Genomic DNA, 15,118 nt, shown 5'->3' with positions numbered 1-15,118 from the left:
GAATATTCAGCAAGAGTCTTAAAACGTAAAATATAGCTATATATGGTAGAATCTTTTTAAAATACGCTGAGTAGAAGTCATTTGAAGCCATTTTACAAATTATGGACACAACTTGTCCGGAGACGTCAGTTGTCCTTTAACACAAATAAGATGTTGGAAACTGCAACAGGGTTTTCAGTGCTGTTGTGGCGATTTTGGGGTATTCTGCCATCACTTTAATCCAAAACACCGGCAGAGTTATTGTCTCAAACATTTCTTTTAAGTCCGCCATTATTTGCTAACTCCAGCAGTTGTTCTTCCTCTGTCACAGGCATGCTGGATTCACCTGGTTTGTTGACAAATGGGTTGCGGATCCATTACTTGGCAGTTGAAGGCTCGGGCTGAGTCTTTTCCAAAAGTCTTTTCCAAAAACCTCGCCAATGTTTGAAACTTGTCAAATACACTGCTATTCACTCGCCATCCCCACAAATCCAGTTTAGCTTTAAATGCAGCTACTTTATCAGCCAACTTGAAGACAGTTGTAATTTTCCCCTGAAGTGACAGATTGAGTTCATTGAGCAGGTTGAATATGTCGCACAAGTAAGCGAGCTTTGCGACCCATTCCTCGTCACAGAAATGTGCTGCAAGCGGTGACTTTCCATTTTTCAAAATAAAACATAGTTCGGACTTAGACAATAAATAAAACGGAAATTAGGTAAATTATTTATTCTTTCTGCGCGGCCCGGTACCAAATGACCCACAGCCTGGTACCGGTCCGCGGCCCGGGGGTTGGGGACCCCTGTTCTAGACAATGAAACAAAACCTTTGTTATGTAAACCTTGCAAATGTGTGAAACGGTGCACATAGGCTTAGGATGGAGATGGCAGGACAGACAGCAAGCTGTCCTATTTCTCCTATTGTGCTCTATAGATAACAAAGAAGGAATGCACATGTATGTAATAGCTCGCCGGGCGGGCAGAGCGAGAGCGAGATAGAGACAGAGTAAGACAGGGCTGCGGGGGACAGAGCACGTGCATAGCCGCTTGGTGCCCTTAAGAGTGCGAACCAAGGGAAGAGTATTTCTCACCTGTGTTCTATGCCAGATAACAGATGCCCTCGAGTGGCCCAGTTTGTTTCGACAAGGCCCTTTGTCATAGTGGATCAGGAGGAAGTCGTCCTGTAAAGCAAGTACACGCACACACATAAAACAGATTACATTGGAGCGGTCTCAAAAGGCGTGAGCAACTGTTGTTGCAATGTTACCAAAAAAGAACAACTGCTACAAGCTGCAACATGATTTGACAGGCTGAATTTGCATCTCATCAAAACACATTGAATGGCAAAACTGAGAATCAACCGAGATGTGCCAAATAGCATTGCTCGACTGCACAGACGTCTGTCACTCACGTCGAGGGACTGTAGTACGGCATACACGTGCATCTACACACGCACTGGATCGAGGGAACCTTGGTGCCAGTTAGCAATGAGTTTCGGCAAGGAAACTACAAGCCCTGCTAATTGGTAAGCTAACTTTAAGATGGACGAAGGTAGCATGTTTAACATCGGAATTAAGTGCTTGTGTGATTCAGTACACTTTTTAGGGATGACAAGTCGAGAAGATCCTATTTTGAACAGAAAAATAGCAGGAAAAATGTAAACCAAAAATGATTTAGAGGTCCGTAAAATCAATGTTTTAAAAATTACACGAGGGATGATTTAGTTTTTTAGTTTTAGCTTTTGTTTATAGACATGCAACTACTTTTGGGGCTACAAATAATGTGGATAAGGAAATAATTATATGAAAAAATAAAACAAATGTTAATTTCCTTATATTGTCTTAGTTTTACTGGCCGATGAAAGATTTGCTCTTGGATTTAACTCATTCACTGCCAGACGTGCAAAAATGTGTCGAATGTGTCACTTGAATTCCAGGACCCACAGAATATTGACTTTTCGGACAACATAAATATTCAATACAGCGTTAGAAACCTCTTCTTTCATCAGAAAAAAAGCAAAATGCTGCCCCTTGCGGAAAAGAAAAAAACATTGCCAGAGGACATGGCCAAGCAAGAAAACAAACAACAAAACCCGAACAAATTTGGGAATGGCGCTCTACATCATATTTTCAATTCCTGAGTAAATTTGTGAATGGCGGTGAATGAGTTAATGAGGGGGGGGGGAGCACACGTACCACACTTTTTCTTTGTCATTGTTGTGCTACTATACAAGTAAGGTGCAGTGTTCTCTAGGACAGTATCTTATTTGAAAAACCACGTCTGAGTTGTGCGTGTGTGAGGGCCAACTCACATCAAGGGATTCCAGACAGTACCAACAGAAGGCGTGCTTGCAATTCTTACACATCATTTGTGCACAGCCCTCATCCCGTTCGATGTACACTTTGCATTTAGGACAGCGTTTGATAGGGGCGTCATCTTCGTTATTCTTATAGAAAGAGCTGCAAGAAAAAAGACAAAAACCCTTTATTTCATTGCTTTTTTTACAGGTTTTGTAAAAGGAATTTTTCTTCTATTCATTTATTTAATCTGGATTCCTCCAGCTAATGCCATAGAGATCAGATTCTCATTCCCAATGCTGATTTGAGTAAAAGAAAGCAAAACTGGAATGAATGAGGTGAGATTGACAGAGTACAGTGGGGCCTCGGTTTACGAACACCTGTCCTTATGAACTTTTTGGTTTATGAACGTTACATTCATGAAAATTAAACCATTACACACCCCCCACCACAGCTGGCGGAGTAATCTTCGGCGGAAGACCAGAAAAGCACACGACTGAACAGCGTCCCAGCCGGCCTACCTTTCCACACCCGCTTTCTATGAGTGCACACGTCGATCATCTTCAATAATACTTTTGTCGCTATGGGACCGAAAAAGATGCCACCACAGGCTTGTGTTCAGCCGAAGAAGACACAAAACAAAATTACAGTTGAGGAGAAGAAGGAGATCATTGAGAAACACGAACGAGGTGTGCGTTTGTGGCGTCACATGTGCGCACCGCGACTGTTTTGTGAATCTCAGCCTGACACATCTCTCACGCTGTGTGTCACTTCCCTGAGAGTAACTTTCGACTACCATTCTACAAATAAAGAGCCTGGTACTGTCCACAATTGCTACCATCCTTCGCCTAAAAGCTTTACACAAAGGCGTTATTTAGTCGATGCATTCACGTGACTAATGACACCGAAATTGTTATGTGCAAGTTGACAGCTGGGGCGGGGCCGCCGCTCCCGACCTCCGGCAGCCGAAGAAGACACAAAACAAAAATACAGTCGAGGAGAAGAAGAAGATCATTGAGAAACACGAACGAGGTGTGCGTGTTGATCCCCTAATCACCGATACTGGGACATTTCAATGAGTCGCTGTCACCTCACCAGTGACATGATTACAACGCCTCACGTCTCGCTGTGTCTTGTGCTGGCAAGTCCAAGAGTTTGCTTTGCCCGAGGTGATTGTTAGCCGCGATCGCGCAAGTTTGTTGCTTTCCGGGATCGCGAGTGTGCCATTTCATTTTGCCTAGCTTGACCGGCTGGACGGATCGCCCCCGCCCGCCTTCTTTTGTCGCATTTTATTTCCGAGTCCGTGGAATCATCGGACTCGCACCTTTTGTTGAAATAAAACCTCTGCCAGCACCTACGGGACTCGAAGTGGATGCAGATGACATTGAGGAGCTTGTTGCTGACCATGATGAGGTCCTCAACACAGAGGATTTGATTTGCCTTCATTACAATACAATAGCACATTTATTATACATAGAATAAGGTATGTTGTGTGTAGTTTTAAGGCTTGTTTAGTTGAAAATTAGATTTTATTGAGACCTGGAAACAGATTATTGTCATTTTAATGGTTTCCTATGCAATTTTTTTTCAGGGATACACACACCTTACACACTCTGTCTGGGAACCAATTAAGTTCGTAAGCTAAGGTCTCACTGTAGTTCTCTCATTTGAGCAGTGGTGGGCCGTATGCTGGCCTAAAAAATATCTCAATCACAGAATAATGTCAATTATATTTTGTCTATGAATACTTAACAAATAATTCTAAATTGTCTTTCAGCTTCCTTTCATTGATTTTCCCCTTTTGGGTTGCTTCCAGATGTGTGTTTTCGTATGCAAGTATTTAACCTATCACATTTCAGCCATCATTTGTTACCAGGGTCAGAAATCTACCTGGACAGCTTCACAATCAGTTCTGCAGGCTCTGGAGCATAAAACAATCAATGGCAATGAAACAGTTACTTTCCCCAATCAGAGTTCGAGTTGGCAAACCAAGGCCTGCTCGGAGGCGCTGGCAACCTCTGAGTTTTTTTTAATTGTGATTGGCTAGTCAGTAGCAAATCATAGTATCACTCGCCCCAAATGATAAGCACATAATGGCCAGAGCTAGCACACTGTATCGGTAGCAAGCGTGTTTGTGTTGATTTTAAAAAACGTTTTGTCAACCCACAATTGCTGGAGAAGAAATGGATTTTGTTGCACATATACAGTGCTGTTAAAGCCATTTTTAAGACGGACTTTTCAAGAACAGATGGACATCATTAAGAAAGGTTGGACAGCAACGAAGCTCGCAAAAATAGCACAGAATATTGCAATATGAGGTTATCATGAACCCAGACATTCATAGTAAAAATTCGAACAGTTTAATGACAGTATTTCCCAAGTTTCTTCAAGTCACAAGTTATTTCCTGGCCAACGGTAGCCTCTAGTGAACGTGTAGTAAATAAGACTACACTCCCAGCTGTGGCGTGATTTAGATGTAGCATTACTGAAGGCCTAGGAGTGACATGCACGCCGGCCACTTTATTTGAAGCAGTTGAAGAGATGACCAACCAACAGTAGAAAAGACTTTCGGGTGAAAATAAAAGAGTTTCATAAACCTGCTGGAACAGAGAGTGTGAGGGGTAGTACAATTGGTGAGCAATGAGCAAAGACAAGATGGTGCCAATGAGTTGTTTTATTGACATTCTTTTCCACTATTCCTGTTACTCACCACAGGTCAGTGTGTCTAAGTAGCATTTTTCAGAGGACAGAATCACCCTCAGCAATTTGATGAATCGAAGTTAACTGGATCGTGCATCCAGTTATTCCTTATACTGAACTTAGAAGTCACGATAAAAGGTCAGGGTGCAATGAATAAGCTTGCTGCCGACGAATGTAGTTCTAAGAGTACACTTGTTAATCCTCTCTGCCTCCACTGTGGCCTCTGGTAGAGGAAGCCTTGACAGGCCTAATGACTTTTTTCCACAGTAAGAGGATATCACAGAGAAATGGGTCAGCTACATGCGGAGCGTCTCGAGGGCAACACTGTTTTGGAACACCACCATGCTGAAAGTGGGCACAGTGCCCAGGTGAGACCACATTTTCGTTGCGGCATATTGTTTTAAGTCTTATTAATTTAAGATGCCGCGCTGGCAGAGTCTGTCAAGCAGTTTGTCAGCCTCAAACTCGGGATGCACTTCATGAATCCAGCACTTCATTGACAAATGGCATGAAGGTAAGTTGGTCAGAGTACAATGCATCGATCGATACTTGTAAAATACAGTAAAGTCTTGTTATATCGATATCGGATATATCGATAGTCCCGGTTATATCGATACTATTTTTATGCACGCACGGAGAAAATTACATGCAAACAGGGTCGGATATATCGACAGTCCCGGTTATATCGATATTTTTTCGGACTCCCTTGAATATCGATATAACGAGACTTTACTGTATATTTATTTACTTATTCAACCACAGTTGTAACAATTTCGAGCAGTAATGGTAATAATTGATGTTTGATGCAAAAACTATTCCCAAATTTTGAAGTACATTTTCTTCCATTTTAAATTGAATCGGGTAGGAGAAAAAAAAATGCACAGCGTACGACATTTTTGCTGCATCGTGGCAAATGTTCGATCAAAGAATTTAGGAAATATTAAGATGGAGACTACAAAGAAATCAATCCACCCGAAATTATGTACATTTCAAATCAATTCATTGATAATTCATAATTAATGTTTACATTTTTTTTCTTTTTCGGCTTTTCCCCTCAGGGCTGGCCACAGCGAATCAGTGTCCTCCATCCAACCCAGTTTTGTGCATCCTCTTCTCTCACACCAGCTACCTTCCGTTGTTAACCAGGCCTTGACCGATCTGGTTTGGGATTCAGAGGTTTGATTCACATATTTGTTTTGGCAAAAAAATTACGTCGGATGCCCTTACTGACACAACCCTCTGTATTTATCCGGGCTTGGGACCGGCACAATAAAGACACTGGCTTATGCCCCTTTGTGGCTACATTTCATTTTGAAAATCAACAATTCCTCAATTTCAGCAAACCTATGAGGGTGACACTTGGAATGAACGGTGATACCAGTTAACATTTTAGTTTGGTCAAGTGAAACTTAAAAGGAAAAAAAAACTTTATACATGAATTTACAATACTGTTATTGACCCATCTGTTTTTATTTTAAGTTATGAGTGCATTATGATGCCATTCTCTTCGAGACACCTTATTGCTTATTTGATGACCATATGAATTTAGAAAAAAAATCAAGTTTAAGATATTTTGCCTGTTTAGAAGATTATCGAGATGTGATCAAATGAAGACATTGCCATTAATTGCTATATAAAAGAGAAATGTGTTCATGAAAGTCTATTCCTTGTTGCTACGAAGGTAAATGTTTGGTTATGATGTCAAACATTTGTCTGCCCAAGTGTTTTATTTATTTCTGTAAAAGAAGGTTATGATGAAGGGATCAGATTTCAGTTATGACAAAACAATGCCTTTTGACACATGATACTGGCTTCACTGTGTTATCGTTGGATCAACTTGTTCAGTTTCTGTTCCAACTGGAAAGTGAGAATGTTATTTAAAATATGTACAAAGATTGAAGCCAAGGTCACACGTTGCACAGAAGCATTCAGGCCTGTGAATTAAGATGAAAGACATAAGAAACAATACCTGTTCTCCCCTGGCAGGAAAGCGGTAATGGGAAGATTGTTCTCCAGGCAGGCCTGACCGGGATGCCAGTTGGCTTTGCAGGTCGAACAGAATTCGAGTGTGCAAAGAGCACACTGGACCATCTGAGGCTGTGCCGATGAATTGGCCTCTTGTAGGTGGCACACTGCCTGACATGTAGAGGAAGGGCACCACGTCCGACAAGGGTCCAACAGCACCTCTGATGGTACAAAATGAACAGGCTGCCATATTTGACTCATTGACTTTAAAAAAGTGGTACAATTTCTCTAACCAACCAACCAACAAACTAACCAACTAACTAACTAACCGGCAATATACTCAACTGACTGACCGAATAGCTAACCAAATGAATGAATGATGAGTCCGAATGAGGGCAAACATTTAAAACATGCCAAGGAATAGCTTTGATGTTTATCAGTAAAGCTTGGAATTATTAATTTAAAAAATGTTTACAATCAAAGCTACAATCAAACTACAATTGGTAGGTACTGGAACAGGGCAAGATTTCCATTTTGGGTTATCTCGAACTTTAAAACATTATAATTGAAGAAAAACAATGAATATGTAGAATGGCATGGTACATTCATAACGTTTTGATATTGTGGATAAAAAGAAACCATTCTACAAAATAAAAGAAAAAAAATACATTGTGTAGCAATATAATAACGATATTACAATTGCTGAATGATGAAGGATAACTATGGTACATCATACCATTAATAGCAATGTTGGAATTGTTTTTTTTTTTTTGCAGTCGTTCTCTTTGTATGTATGAGTCACCTTGAAGCAATGTTTGACAAGCTGCTTGATGACGCATGCTTAAAGATGGACCAATTTGATAAACCTTTTATTTTGTCACTCACCCGATAATGCAATATCAATCGTCTTCAACCATCTCTCACCCCTTACGGCATTGCTATCCTTGTTCATGGTCTTGTCACCTCATGGATTGACTATTGCAATTCACTTCTCCTTGGTGTCCATAAGAAACTTCTCCACAAACTTCAACTAGTCAAGAATTCTTCACAGCCTGGATCATCACCAGAACCTCATCTTTTCACCACATCACCCCTTGTCCTCAAACAGCTCCACTGGCTCCCGCTCAAATATAGAATCAACTGTAAAATTCATCTTTATACATTTAAAGCTATCCATAACATTGCTCCCCCCATACCTATCTGACCTTCTTCAAATTCCTATTCCCTCTCGTTCCCCCACATCCTCTTCCTCCTTCCACTTCTGTGCCCCCCCTGCTTGTCTGGTTTGGGACGATGGGGGAAAGAATTTTAAGCTGCTCTGTCCCCAAACTCTGGAACTCATTTCCTCCAAACATTCGTAACATTGATTCTCTTCCCACCTTCAAATCCCATCTCAAAATCCACCCATTTAAAATTGCATTTTCTGTGTAGCCCTAGCTCTTGTTTATATTTATAGTTGTATTTATTGTATTCTATTTATAATTGCATTTTATTTATTATTGTATCTATGCTTGTCTGTGACTGTAAAGTGTCCTTGGGAGCTTTGTATTATTATTATTAATGTGAAAAAATGTGCAGTCTTTTTATTGGTTCATATGGGAGAGAAATTGGATCGGTCAGCGCAATTCTCCTTGAAAAAAAACAAGCATTGGCTTTCTGCCAATCGTCTTATTTGTGCCTCCACAGAAGACTCGCAAGTGTTTTTTTTTATAATATTAACCTGTTTATAATATTTCATTTGGCAACATCTTTGTACCTCAGTTTTATTATGTATTTCTTAATGCCTTTGAAACGTAAATTCACTGTTTCTAACTGATATAGGTCAACTGAAAATTACATTGCTGGCCCAGATTTCTGATCATGTGACTAAATCTGGACAACTATGGACCCAAGCACTGTGCGTACACCGCCAGTCATGTCAACAGAGTTTGTCACATTTTCCATTTGTTAATTTCTCATGCATGTATTTCAGCAGTCAGAGCCAAGGACAATGTACAGTTTATGCTGGAGTCTAGGCGTTGAACTCATAGGTTGAGTGCCATAAAAGCACAAATGCGTTGCTTGGTTACTGTTCTCCAAAGCAGCAGAGGTATCTGCGAATGTGGTCATTATCACCAAAGCAATTCAAACAGACAATGAGAACACAAACCTGCCATCGACTCTATTCTCTTTATGTAAAATTTAGACCTTCCGACATTTACTTTACAGTCCATAAGTGGACATGGTTCTCCATGATTACAAAAGCTCAGATGGTTTCGGGGTTGCAAGAATTTCACTAATGTGGAAAGAAAGCAATAGAGTACATTTGATAGTGGCGATGAATTATGTTGCCGTCGCCTCATCTAAATTGCCAGAAGCCCTGTTGTGTGTGTACTCCGGCGGCAACCATGTCCAACGCGTGTAAATGACTGACTCAATATAGATACACGTGTCCAGCCTCCACGGTCGTCATCCCTTTTGCGTGTTGCTGTGCAATACAGTAGATGAGGGAAGAGCACAGAAGGGACTCAGACGATGCACTTGCCTGTTTGAATGGCTATCACTAAGCACACCATCGCCCTGCTACAAGCTAAATAGTGAAATCTTTGTCCATTTTTTTACATTAAAAATTGATTCCTTTATTTATTTATTATTTATTTATTTTTTGCATTGGCTCACCTCTTTCAAACTGAAGCTTCTTGTATCTCTGCATCATCTCTGTGGCCACCATGCACTCAATCTATATGATCAAAAGAAAATGAAGGAATGATATCCAGTGAAATTTCTCATCTCATCTCATCTCCCGTACCGCTTATTCCTCATTAGGGTCGCGGGGGTTGCTGGAGCCTATCTCAGCTGTCTTTGGGCACGAGGCCGGGGACACCCTGAATTGTTTGCCAGCCAATCGCAGGGCACACAATGACATACAACAGTCACTCTCACACTCACACCGAGGGACAATTTGGAGTGGTCAATCTGCCTGCCATGCTTTGTTTTATCGAGTGTGGGAGGAAACCGGAGGACCCGGAGAAAACCCACACGGGTCCGGGGAGAACATGCAAACTCCACACAGGGAGGCCGGACCTGGATGCGAACCGGCGACCTCTGCACTGTGAAGCCGGTGTGCTAACCACTAGACTACCGGGCCGCCCCTCAGTGAAATTTAAGAATCAAATATATTTAGTTGATGGGTGAAAAATACAGTAAAGTCTCGTTATATCGATATTCAAGGGAGTCCGAAAAAATATCGATATAACCGGGACTATCGATATATCCGACCCTGTTTGCATGTACTTTTCTCCGTGCGTGCATAGAAATAGTATCGATATAACCGGGACTATCGATATATCCGATATGGATATAACGAGACTTTACTGTATTTACTAGTGTTCTTATTTATGACTCAAAATTGCTGAAGAAGAAATGAGAAACATTTTCATCTCTTAAAGGACAACCGACACCTCCGGACAAGTTGCATCCATAATTTGTAAAATCACTTCAAATGACTGCTACTGACCACATTTTACAAAGATTCCACCGCATATAGCTATATTTTACATTTTAAAACTTGTGCTGAATATTCCTGAAGTCTTATTTTGTTTAAAAGCAGCTGCTGTGAACAGTGGCAGAAGGATGGCGAGAACAATACTCCACTTTCCGATTGACATCCACATGAAGGCAAAACAGGAGGAGCATTTGGTACAGAGAAAAAAAAAGCTGGCGAGCCACTACTTCATCTTATTCATGCTAATTCAGTGCAACTTCATGTGCAAATGTGGCCCGTTTGTTACACATCATTGAAGACAAAATTATTACATTTGTTCGAGGGAAATGCTGCTTAGAAAACCAAATTAGGGGACATATTGGCTAAATGTGATGTTTACAAGCTTGACAGGGTGCATGCATGTGGTCCTATTGGCCATGAGTTATCACAATGTTGAATGACCGTGTCAATACCTCATTTTCCTGCAAGTGCCCTCTTTTTGGACAGGCGGAGTCTGGACAGCTAATTGCTGTTTCAAGGCCTTCTTTAATCAATAGTTCCACATACTGCTTCAGGCACTGCGGGGAGAGAAATTGTATCAGTTTGACAGTCTGGGAAGATTAATGAATGCAAAACAAAAACAAACAGAAAAAAATCATCTCAGCAAATAGTCTGCGAACACCAGACAAATAGTTATGCTCCACCCTGAGAATGTGTAATGATATGCAATTAGAACTAAACATCTGAACCGAAAAGACGAGCATTGATTAGCTTTTAAATACTGGAGCAAATTGTTCATACTGAAAAAAATAAATAGGAATCGTATGTGACAGTGAAAAAGTTCCTGTATGTGTGATCAAAGACACAATTTGTGAGTTCCTAACTTTCAGAAATGGACACTTAATTCCACCAACAAACATGCATCATGTTCTTTAATATATATTTAATTCCCCTTACTGAGCATCAGGTCACATAACCCAAAATATTTAATTCATCAGACTGGAATAATTTTTATTTTGAAAAGCTTGCGTACTTACATAAAACCTTTAAAAAGAACAACCATGCTTGAGGAGCTTCTTCAAAAAGAAGATCAAGCCAAATAATGTAACAGACCAACGCGCAACATATCCAAGAAACAGAGAACATAGAAACAATATTGGAAATTCTTAATATAAATTAATTAAATAAATTCAATTCAGAGATGTGTTTCTGGTAATGTAGCCACAAGCCAGTGTGTTATTGTGCCGGTCCCAAGCCCGGATAAATACAGAGGGTTGGTCAGGAAGGGCATCCGACGTAAAAAAAAGTTGCCAAAACAAATATGCGAATCAAACCTATGAATCCCATACCGGATCGGTCGAGGCCCGGGTTAACAACGGCCGCCATTGGTACTGTTGACCTTCAGGGTGCCAGTGGAAAATGGACTACTGTTGGTCGAAGAAGGAGAGGAGGGAGGTGTGCCCGTAGGAAAAGAGAGAGATGGAACGCCAAGAGTATAGAACTAAGAGTAGGAACTTTGAATGTAGGAACAATGACAGGTAAAGGTAGAGAGCTGGTTGACATGATGCAGAGAAGGAAGGTAGACATACTGTGTGTCCAGGAGACCAGGTGGAAAGGGAACAAGGCTAGAAGCTTAGGGTCAGGGTTTAAGTTGTTCTATCATGGTGAAGACAGAAAGAGAAATGGAGTTGGGGTTATCTTAAAAGAGGAGTTTGTTAGGAATGTCTTAGAAGTAAAAAGAGTATCAGATAGAATGATGAGTCTGAAGCTAGAAATTGAAGGTGTGATGTTCAATGTTGTTTGTGGGTATGTCCCACAAGTAGGATGTGAGCTGGCGGAGAAGGAGAAATTTTGGCTGGACTTTGATGAAGTCATACAGAACATCCCGAGAAGTGAGAGGGTTGTAATTGGTGGAGACTTCAATGGACATGTTGGCGCAGGAAACAAAGATGATTGGGGGGGGGGGGTGATGGGCAGGTTTAGACTCCAGATGAGGAACGCTGAAGGACAGATGGTGGTTGACTTTGCTAAGAGAATGGAAATGGCTATTGTGAATACTTTCTGTCAGAAGAGACAGGAACATAGGGTGACCTATAAGAGTGGAGGCAGAAGTACATAGGTAGACTACATTTTGTGTCAACGGGGCCATCTAAAGGAAATCAGTGACTGCAAAGTAGTGGTTGGTGAGAGTGTACCAGACAGCATAGGTTGGTGGCAGTGATGTGTGGTGAGGTTCATGGCTGTTGAGGCACTGACGTCATCAATGACGTCATCGCTCGTCTCTACTTAGTATTTGAACGGTAAATGTGAAAATTCAGCGATTTTGAAAAAAATCCTAAAACGGTGAAGTTAAATGGACAAGAACTTTAAAGTACAAATCACTAAATACATCTAACTGTTTAATTTATTTTTTCATTTGATATTTCCATGACAGCTTTCCATGATGACAGATGCACGTCACTGGTTGGTGGTTTGTAGGATAACGCTGGCAGTGAGTAAGATGAAGAAATCAAATGCTGAAGTGAGGACAAAATGGTGGAAGTTGAAAGAGGAAGAGTGTTGCATGACATTTAGGAAGGAGGTAAGACAAGCACTGGGTGGGCAAGAGGTACTTCCAAATGACTGGCAAACTACAGCGAACATAATCAGAGACACAGGTCGGAAAGTACTTGGTGTATCGAGTGGAAGAAAGGTAGATAAGGACACTTGGTGGTGGAATGGGGAGGTGCAGGAGTGTATACAGAGAAAGAGGTTAGCAAAGAAGAAGTGGATGCAGAGTTGTACTAATTACAGAGGAATAAAGTTGATGAGCCATACAATGAAACTCTGGGAAAGAGTAGTTGAAGCAAGACTATGAGCAGAAGTGAACATTTGTGAGCAGCTGTATGGCTTCATGCCAAAAAAGAGTACGACAGATGCAGTGTTTGCTTTAAGAATGCTGATAGAGAAATACAGAGAAGGTCAGAAGGAATTGCATTGTGTCTTTGTAGATCGGGAGAAAGCGTACGACAGGGTGCCCAGAGAAGAGCTGTGGCATTGCATGAGTAAGTCTGGAGTGACGGAAAAGTATGTCAGAGCGGTGCAAGACATGTATCATGACTGTAAGACAGTTGTGAGGTGTGCTGTCGGTATAAAAGAGGAATTCAAGGTGGAGGTGGGACTCCATCAGGGGTCAGCTCTGAGCCCCTTCTTGTTTGCTATGGTGATGGACAGGCTGACAGACTATGTTAGACAAGAATCTCGTTGGACCATGATGTTTGCAGATGACATTGTGATCTGTAGCGAGAACTGGGAACAGGTGGCGGAGAAACTAGAGTTGTGGAGATATGTCCTGGAAAGGAGAGGAATGAAGATCAGTCGCAGCAAGACGGAATATATGTGTGTGAATGAGAGGGATCCAAGTGCAAGAGTGATGCTACAGGGAGAAGAGATAAAGAAGGTGGAGGATTTTAAGTACTTGGGGTCAACTGTCCAGAGCAATGGAGAAAGTGGAAAAGAGGTGAAGAAGCGTGTCCCGGCAGGCTGGAGCGGCTGGAGAAAAATGTCAGGTGTGATGTGTGATAGAAGGGTTTCAGCTAGGATGAAAGGAAAAGTGTATAAAACCGTGGTGAGACCAGCCATGATGTTTGGACTGGAGACAGTGCCACTGAAGAAAAGACAGGAAGCAGAGCTGGAGGTAGCAGAGCTGAAGATGTTGAGGTTTTCTTTGGGAGTGACCAGGTTGGATAGGATCAGGAATGAGTACATTAGAGGGACAACTCATGTTAGAGGCTTTGCAGAGAAAGTCAGAGAGGCCAGACTGAGATGGTTTGGACATGTCCAGAGGAGAGAGAGTGACTATACAGGGAGAAGGATGCTGAGTCTTGAACTGCCAGGCAGGAGACCGAGAGGAAGACCGAAGAGGAGGTTTATGGATGTGGTCAAAGAGGACATGAAGGTAGCTGGTGTGCGAGAAGAGGATGCACAAAACCGGGATAGATGGAGGACATTGATTCACTGTGGCGACCCCTGAGGGGAAAAGCCGAAAGGAAAAGAAGAAGAAGAAGAAGATGTGTTTCTGGTTGAAGACAGTGGCTGAAAATGAGCAAATAATGAGAACGCTGTAGTATTCAATTGTGAAGCATTAAAATGCCCTTCATCATTTTCATTTTCTGAATGGGTTTGGCCATGCTTAAAATGACACTCCGTGAACTTCTTCGGCGTTGGCATGAGCTGCCTCCTACCACGCTAAACAGCGGGACAGCGGTTACTACAGTAGACAGCTTATCAGGTGAAGAGGTTACAGGTTATCATTATTTGTGCATGAAGGGATTAAGATGGCAAAGTGACATCACTGGGAGCACCTGGGAGGCGTAAGTGGAACTGTCGCGACTTGGATTTGAAGCAGATTTACGTGGGACATGAGATGTGAGACAGTCACTTTTCGTCAATGGATGCTACAGCTTTGTGGTTGCTTTCAATGTTTAGCTTGTAGCAGACATGCAAATTTCACCATGACATCCCTGATCCACTGAAGAAAAGGATGCTTTGATCCTCTCCTCTTTTATCAAGAACCGCTTCATACAACAAAGAGGGTGCCGAAAGTACTTAAGATTGAATGACTGTCTTTTGTGTTGTGTCACATTGTTTGTTATTTAGTTTTTTATTGTTGTTTTGACTGAGATGGCGCAGCGAGAGTGGCTGCCTTTATAGCAGGTCCTGTATTTTGTTTTTCTACT

General features: G+C 41.6%; 1 protein-coding gene across 7 annotated transcripts in view; it reads right to left on the bottom strand.

The window, feature by feature from the left end:
• The window catches only part of rnf144aa (ring finger protein 144aa), a 154,829-nt gene that overhangs the window by 12,575 nt on the left and 127,136 nt on the right, over positions 1 to 15,118 (bottom strand). For all 7 annotated transcript variants that reach the window (XM_089003890.1, XM_089003891.1, XM_089003892.1 and 4 more), the window contains 5 exons: positions 10,874 to 10,978; positions 9,596 to 9,656; positions 6,942 to 7,158; positions 2,287 to 2,434; positions 1,067 to 1,156 (listed from right to left, as the gene is read on the bottom strand). In XM_089003890.1, coding sequence (XP_088860016.1) covers positions 1,067 to 1,156; positions 2,287 to 2,434; positions 6,942 to 7,158; positions 9,596 to 9,656; positions 10,874 to 10,978 — 621 coding nt within the window. The remainder of the gene's footprint in view (positions 1 to 1,066; positions 1,157 to 2,286; positions 2,435 to 6,941; positions 7,159 to 9,595; positions 9,657 to 10,873; positions 10,979 to 15,118) is intronic.

The sequence above is a fragment of the Hippocampus bargibanti genome, linkage group LG09 (assembly GCF_051943395.1).
Source record: "Hippocampus bargibanti isolate YZ-2025 linkage group LG09, ASM5194339v1, whole genome shotgun sequence".
Taxonomy (NCBI): Eukaryota; Metazoa; Chordata; class Actinopteri; order Syngnathiformes; family Syngnathidae; genus Hippocampus; species Hippocampus bargibanti.
The sequence above is the reverse complement of the archived record's forward strand: the minus strand, read 5'-3'. Positions and strand labels throughout refer to the sequence as shown.